Genomic DNA, 7635 nt, shown 5'->3' with positions numbered 1-7635 from the left:
TATTGAACCCCAATACCAACTATATTATGTCTATAGCAGTGTTGTCAAAATGTCTGGTCAGATTACAGTTGTTTACTTATTCTTTGATCAAATAGTACTGTGAACACAGAGAACATATCTGTGATTAAATATTCTAGCCTCAAAGTTAGCCTACTAGCTATTTCAAGACCTTTCAACCATATCCCAAAGCCTCAACAGAGACAGGCTGTATATACTGTACAGCCACTTATCATGTGATATAAGGTCCATCCTTAGGTCACATAATAACACCTGAGCAATTTACATTCACTGAAAGTGGGCATGGGGGAAAAAAAAAAAAAGACAGCAAGTTAACTTGAGTTTAGAATATTTGATCACAGACAGATCGCTCGCTCCTCGTGTAGCCTAGATGGTAAAAGCTATCAACATTTTGGCTTTTTTTTAATGAAAATATATTTTTGTAGAAAAATAATGTATATTCCTCAATAAGAAATCAAAAAGCATTGCTTTGGTATCAACAGAGAAGCGCAGATATTTTATTAGAACTAGTACAGAAGAGTTTTGAATACCCAGCCCTATTTCAAAGTTATAACTTCTGGGTTATAAACCCCTATCCAGTATTTTGGCATTTGATAAACTTTAAAATTCATTAATGTCTGATTCAAACTTGACTTTCTGGTAATATTTCATCTTCATACTGGTCCCTGTAGCAACACACCCACATCAACGCTTGACTTTTTAAATACAGTGCTACTTTCAATCAGCTATCGGACGTTTACCACCAAACAACAAAATAGGCTCTCAACTGTAAAGTACATTATGTATATAAATGTATTCTTAACAGTGGTTAGATTTTTCCCCTAAACCACAGAACGATGCTCTCCACACACATATACTGCACTTGGCTGTATGCGCCTCTTTGTGTTGCCTGGCAGTTGAGGAAGAAAGTACTTGGGCATCAAATCAAGGCAGGCATCGCGGAACTTCTTGATCCGCCAATAGTAAATAAGAGGGTTGAGGGCTGACTTGAGGTAGCACAACCACAGGACCCATGTGCTGATTTGAAAAAAGCTGTCTTTATTGTAGAACCCATCGTTAAAGGTTGCTACTAAACTGTAGGCAGTAAAGGGTGCCCAACACACTGTAAACACAGAGAAGAGGATGAGAATGGTGGTGAAGGCACGGGTCTTGAAGCTCATGTCTATGTTCATTTGGAAGGGCCTCTGGAGGCTCAGCAGGCCCAGTTTGCTGGCCTGGCTCAGACAGATAATGTCTGTGTGACTATGGATGCGTATGGCATTGTGGCGAATGGTGTTAAGGATCCCCATGAATGTGTACAGCATTACCATGAAGGGCATGAAGAAGACGACTATCATTAGCATTAAAACATAAGCCTGATAACCAGGATCAATGCTGTAGCCAAATACACACTGAGGGGCCCTGGGAGGGGTCTGTAGGGGAGGGGAACCAACAGCCAGGGGGAAAGAGAAAATAAAAGAGAGTCCCCATGTGACCACTATAAGTAGTTTAGCTCTCTGTGGACTCAGCTTATCTTGCTTCTGGACAATAATAAGAAAACGATCTATGCTTATTATAAGCAGTATGGCCACACCTTCCATTACAAAGAACCAAAAGAGCATGGCTGACACTCGACAGAAAACGTCTCCAAAAATCCATTTGGTGGTCAAAACAGTAACCAGAGCAAAGGGCATGTTCAGGATGGCCAGCATCATGTCTGCAAACGCCAAGCTTGCTAGGAGGATGTTGATGGCAGAGCGCATGGCAGATCTCTGGTACACCATCAGGCACACCACCACATTTCCCAAGAGGGCCACCAGCAAGATGACAACCATGACAAAGCAAAAGAAGATCTGCAGAGGTAGGCTGACACCCTGTAGTCCCTCCGGGATCTCTGCCGTTGGCGTGACCAGCTTTGGGGGCGACGAGGAGCCCAGGGTAGTGTTTGCAATGGAGGTGTTCTCCATCTGCAGCCTCTCAGAAAGGTTCAGTGGCCCCATAACGAGACAGCAGAGACTGGTGTCAATGTCTCCTGCCTCCGGAAGGGCAACAGTAGTGGAGTGAACCATTCTTCCCCAGGGTTAACAGGCATCGTTACTGCTTGGTCAGCTCACACTCATCATGCTGTAGATTCAGGTATTCACAGCTCAGCATGACGTGGCGCCATCCTTATGGCTGCAAGACCCTAAAACAAACACAAAAATATGGTGAATGCTAGGAAAATGAAAATGGGCATTTGAAAGGACATTATGAAAGCAGATTAAACCAGCATAATTTCCATCAAAATTCCCCTTGGAGCTGTAATGATAATGAGCCTGTAATCCACTTGGCATATGGATGTACAGTGCCTTGCGAAAGTATTCGGCCCCCTTGAACTTTGTGACCTTTTGCCACATTTCAGGCTTCAAACATAAAGATATAAAACTGTAATTTTTTGTGAAGAATCAACAACAAGTGGGACACAATCATGAAGTGGAACGAAATTTATTGGATATTTCAAACGTTTTTAACAAATAAAAAACTGAAAAATTGGGCGTGCAAAATTATTCAAATCCACATAAGGGATGACGGCAACATTCATAGATCCTGGAATGCACAATGAGGGGCAATGTTCATTCCTATTACAGAGGCCCACTGAAATTTTTTTGAGGAAAAGCTGTGTTAGACTGCATATTGTTTATAGTAAAGTATTTTTATATACAAATATAAAAATGAAAATGTTTCTGGAGTGGGACTTTAATTAATTATAGAAGTTGTGCAGAAGCTGCCCATAGCTCTACACAGTGATCCATGTGTGTACTGTATGTGTTTCTATGCTGCTCCAAATGAGTCTGTTCTGGTTCAACTTGTCTTATTAAATGAGCTTAAAAATAAAGTGACACCTTAGTTATAAAACACTGAGCAGGCTGTAACACACAAGAGTGTGTATACTGCACAAATCTGGCCTTTATGGAAGAGTGGCAAGAAGAAAGCCATTTCTTAAAGATATCCATAAAAAGTGTTGTTTAAAGTTTGCCACAAGCCACCTGGGAGACACACCAAACATGTGGAAGAAGGTGCTCTGGTCAGATGAAACCAAAATCGAACTTTTTGGCAACAATGCAAAACGTTATGTTTGGTGTAAAAGCAACACAGCTCATCACCCTGAACACACCATCCCCACTGTCAAACATGGTGGTGGCAGCCTCATGGTTTGGGCCTGCTTTTCTTCAGCAGGGACAGGGAAGGTGGTTAAAATTGATGGGAAGATGGATGGAGCCAAATATAGGACCATTCTGGAAGGAAACCTGATGGAGTCTGCAAAAGACCTGAGACTGGGATGGAGATTTGTCTTCCAACAAGCCAATGATCCAAAACATAAAGCAAAATCTACAATGGAATGGTTCACAAATAAACATATCCAGGTGTTAGAATGGCTATGTCAAAGTCCAGACCTGAATCCAATCGAGAATCTGTGGAAAGAACTGACAACTGCTGTTCACAAACGGTCTCCATCCAACTTCACTGAGCTCGAGTTGTTTTGCAAGGAGGAATGGGCAAAAATTTCAGTCTCTCGATGTGCAAAACTGATAGAGACATACCCCAAGCGACTTACAGCTGTAATCGCAGCAAAAGGTGGCGCTACAAAGTATTAACTTAAGGGGGCTGAATAATTTTGCACGCCCAATTTTTCAGTTTTTTATTTGTTAAAAAAGTTTGACATATCCAATAAATTTCGTTCCACTTCATGATTGTGTCCCACTTGTTGTTGATTCTTCACAAAAAATTACAGTTTTATATCTTTATGTTTGAAGCCTGAAATGTGGCAAAAGGTCGCAAAGTTCAAGGGGGCCGAATACTTTCGCAAGGGACTGTAACTCCGCATTTAGTCACACTGCCACTGTCTGAAAGCTGCAGAATCTATAAGAACATGATGAAATATTATTAAATATTATATTCAAGTTATTATTTTACAGAGTTCCCTACTACCCAATAGCTTAGAAAACATGAACCTGATGACCTAAGGCTTTAGTTTAAAAAGGCCATGGCATGATTTTCCTTGTTTTCTGGCCTAAAGATAAAAAAATTTGATGTAGGCATGTTCTAGTATTTCTATGCAGAAGCAACTCTGTTTATACACATCCTCTCACTCAGAAGACTTTTTCCTACCAAAATAAGGATTTCTGTGAGTGGGCATAAAATCCAGACCGTTGTGCGTGCATGTGAGCTTGTCTGACATCCACCGGTGCCCCCACCATATTGGCTAAATGTTATATAGATATACAGCAGTTTCCCTCCTGCTGCTGCACTGTGACCAGAGGATGTGGAGAGAAATACAGGGTCTGAGGTTACTGCATGTCCGGGAATGTTCCTGTACAGGGACTCGCTGTTTCACCTGACCGGGTCTAACCTACAAGCAGCCGGACAGTGAAACCCCCACAGCACTGAACAATCAGCTGATCAACACTGGATTCCCCCGGAGCACAGTATCTGCTTGAGGCCAGTGTGTTTGCCACATGTGATGTGTTGCTGGTTAACTAGTGCAGTGGTCCCCAACCCCCGGGCCGCGGACCGGTACCGGTCCGTGGATCAATTAGTACCGGGCCGCACAAGAAATCATTAATTATTTCCGTTTTATTTATTATCTGAGTCTGAACGATCTTTTATTTTGAAAAATGACCGCATTCTCTCGGTTACATCTCAGTCACTTGAGCCAAAACTGGCTTACTTGTGCGACATATTCAGCCTGCTCAATGAACTCAATCTGTCACTTCAGGGGAAAATGACAACTGTCTTCAAGTTGGCAGATAAAGTAGCTGCATTTAAAGCCAAACTGGATTTGTGGGGACGGCGCGTCAACAGAGGCATTTTGGACATGTTTCAAACATGAGACTTTGGGTGAGACTGAGCCTGAGTCTTCATTCTCCCAGCTGGTGCACGATCACATGTCTTTGCTTTTAAAAGAGTTCGAGCGCTACTTCCCAACCACAAAGGACCCACGAACTGCCAAGGAAGGGATCCGCAACCCATTTGTCAACAAACCAGGTGAATCCAGCAGGTCTGTGCAAGAAGAAGATCAACTGCTGGAGATCGCAAATGACGGCGGCCTTAAAAGTATGTTCGAGACAACAACTCTGTCGGTGTTCTGGATTAAAGTCATGACAGAATACCCTGAGATCGCCACCACAGCACTGAAACGAGTGCTGGGGCTCAGGGCTCCCATTGATTTAGCGTTTTGGGGAGTTAAAAATTTCAACACAGTGGATTCACGTTTATTATATTAACAATATAAACAATCTACGTACCCCTCCCCCCTTCGCCCGCCCCGCCCCGGGCCGCGGTCAGATTGTCAAGCGCTGACCGGTCCGCAGTGATAAAAAGGTTGGGGACCACTGAACTAGTGGATTCTAATGATCCATAATGTTATCGTCGGTGCTATATTACCTGCTGGAATTAATTTCTCTACTTTGGGACTGTATGTGGTCATGTGGTGGAAGACACAGCAACCAGGGAGTGATGTTTCCACTACTCGGTGGGACTTAATGATAACTTAAAAAAAAATGCTAATGCCTTGCTTCTGTAATGATAGAGAGAACTGTTGTAAGGCTGGAGAAGTTACTATGTCTGCATTATGCCAGTTAAAATATGGGGTTTCTCAGTTACCCATTTTGTTTAGTGTGTAACAAATCTCTTTTCATTGGTACATACACCATTGTTTACCTATCTACGGAGGAGAAATTCAAATTAATTAATGCTGCTGTTGTGCTGTCCACTTGTGACAACACCAGCAACAGAAGTTGTGTGCATTCACAAACTATCCTCTCAGTTTTAGGAAGAGGCTCTCTAGTTTTATCGTTCTGAAATAATTACAGACTATTTGGAGTTATGAGGTGTGCCATGCTAATCTAGAGGTACTCAAGATTAAACATTAAATGGCTGGAAATTAGCAAAACAAGCATGCCATGACAACTTTAAAATTCTAATTAGATTTAATATTCTACATACAGTCAAAAAACAGCTTAGCCAAAAGAAAAGCTCGGTAATTTGGGAACATGCTTAATTTACTTTCTCAGAATGAAATGAAAATATCAATACCACTTAGCACATACTGTACATCACTAAGGTCCAAGTGTTTATTTGTCATATGCACAGTTAGGAAATGTGTTTCCCTATACAATGAAATTCTTACTTGCCGTCCACATGAATGCCAGAAAAATACAAATAAAGTATAAAGTAAAGAAACAAGTGGCACAAAATCTAAGGCACTTTAAGCAGCAAATGCAGAGATATAATAAAAATATATGGGAATATAATAAGAGAATGTATGCTGCATGGGAGCAGCATGTGCAGCAGTCAATATGCAATTATTCATGTGCAGACTGAGAATGTAAACAGTACAGGTCGTCAGTACATGACACATTTCCTGGTAATAAACTCCTGTCAGTTGTTTAGGAGTCTGATGGCAGAGGGAGAGAAAGAGTTTTTCAGTCTAGTGGTCCTGCATTTCACACTTCTGAACCTCTGGCCAGAGGGTAGGGGCGTGAACAGTCTGTGCTGGGGGTGGGTGGGATCTTTGAGGATGGAGGCAGCTTTCCTATGCACTCTGCGGTGGTAAATGCTCTGCAGAGAGGGCAGTAGAGTCCTGGTGATCTCCACAGTCTTTACCACTGTCTGCAGGTGCCTGTGGTTCATAGCAGTAGTGCTGCCATACCAGACAGTGATGCAGCTGGGCAGGATGCTCTCGATGATGCAGCTGTAGAAGTTGCAAAGGATCCTAGGTGACATGCCAAACCTCCTCAGCCTCCTCAGGAAGTACAGCCGCTGCTGGGCCTGCTTGACCAGCTGTGTGGTGTTGAGTATTCACTTCTTTTGGCAGTGCAGTCTATTTGCTTTTATTAGTTCAAGTCACAACATGTACTAGAGGTCGTGAGAATGTTTTTAGCTACACACCACTTAACCAACAGACACACACATTCACACGTTGATTTGCTTCATGTTTTGACTATTGTTAGAGCCAGCTGCAAAGCTGGTGAGAGACGTCTCGGTTGACGTTTCTGTGTAGTACGGGGCTAGCCCAACCGAGGTGATAAAATGTATAGGCCTGGTGGGCTCGGGGCTTCCATCTTACATCGCCTGCGAGCATGGTGGAGGTGCAAGATATCTGAGCGTGTAATGTTAATTTTACCTGTGATCCTTTGAATAAATCAGCACTGTTTTGTAGTTACTTGGACTGCCTCGTCTCTCAGAGTTAGCATGGTAAGACGGAACTACCCTACAGGGTCTAGGGTTCCCGGTATACTGCTCTGAATGCCAGCCAGCACCACTCTCTCAAAGCACTTCATAATAATCGGGGTGAGTGCCACTGGCCTGTAGTCATTCAGGCAGGTGACCAGGCTCTTCTTGGGAAGGGGGACGATGGTTGTGGTCTTAAAGCAGGTGGGAACAATGCTCTGGATGAGGGAGAGGTTGAAGATGGTGGTGAGAACATCAGCCAGCTCACTGGCACATGTCCTGAGAGCCCTCCCAGGGATGTTGTCCTGTCCTGCTGCTTTGCGTTTGTTGATCTTCCTCAGGACTGTACGCACCTGGCCTGGTGAGACAGTCAGTGGAGGGGAGGTGGGGGGGTTGGGTGGTCTCGGTGTGTGTGTGCGCGTCCCC

The 7635-nt window shown here is 43.2% G+C and overlaps 1 protein-coding gene across 1 annotated transcript in view; it reads right to left on the bottom strand.

Annotated features, from left to right (window-relative positions):
- Window positions 1-6: 6 nt before the first annotated feature.
- The window catches only part of gpr63 (G protein-coupled receptor 63), an 18160-nt gene continuing 10531 nt past the window's right edge, over window positions 7-7635 (bottom strand). Inside the window, exon 2 of the mRNA XM_020612926.1 lies at window positions 7-2182. Coding sequence (XP_020468582.1) covers window positions 840-2066 — 1227 coding nt within the window. The 5' untranslated portion in view covers window positions 2067-2182 and the 3' untranslated portion in view covers window positions 7-839. The remainder of the gene's footprint in view (window positions 2183-7635) is intronic.

Source organism: Monopterus albus, unplaced genomic scaffold, assembly GCF_001952655.1.
Source record: "Monopterus albus unplaced genomic scaffold, M_albus_1.0 scaffold128.1, whole genome shotgun sequence".
Classification (NCBI taxonomy): domain Eukaryota; kingdom Metazoa; phylum Chordata; class Actinopteri; order Synbranchiformes; family Synbranchidae; genus Monopterus; species Monopterus albus.
This window is presented reverse-complemented; position numbering and strand designations above follow the sequence as displayed.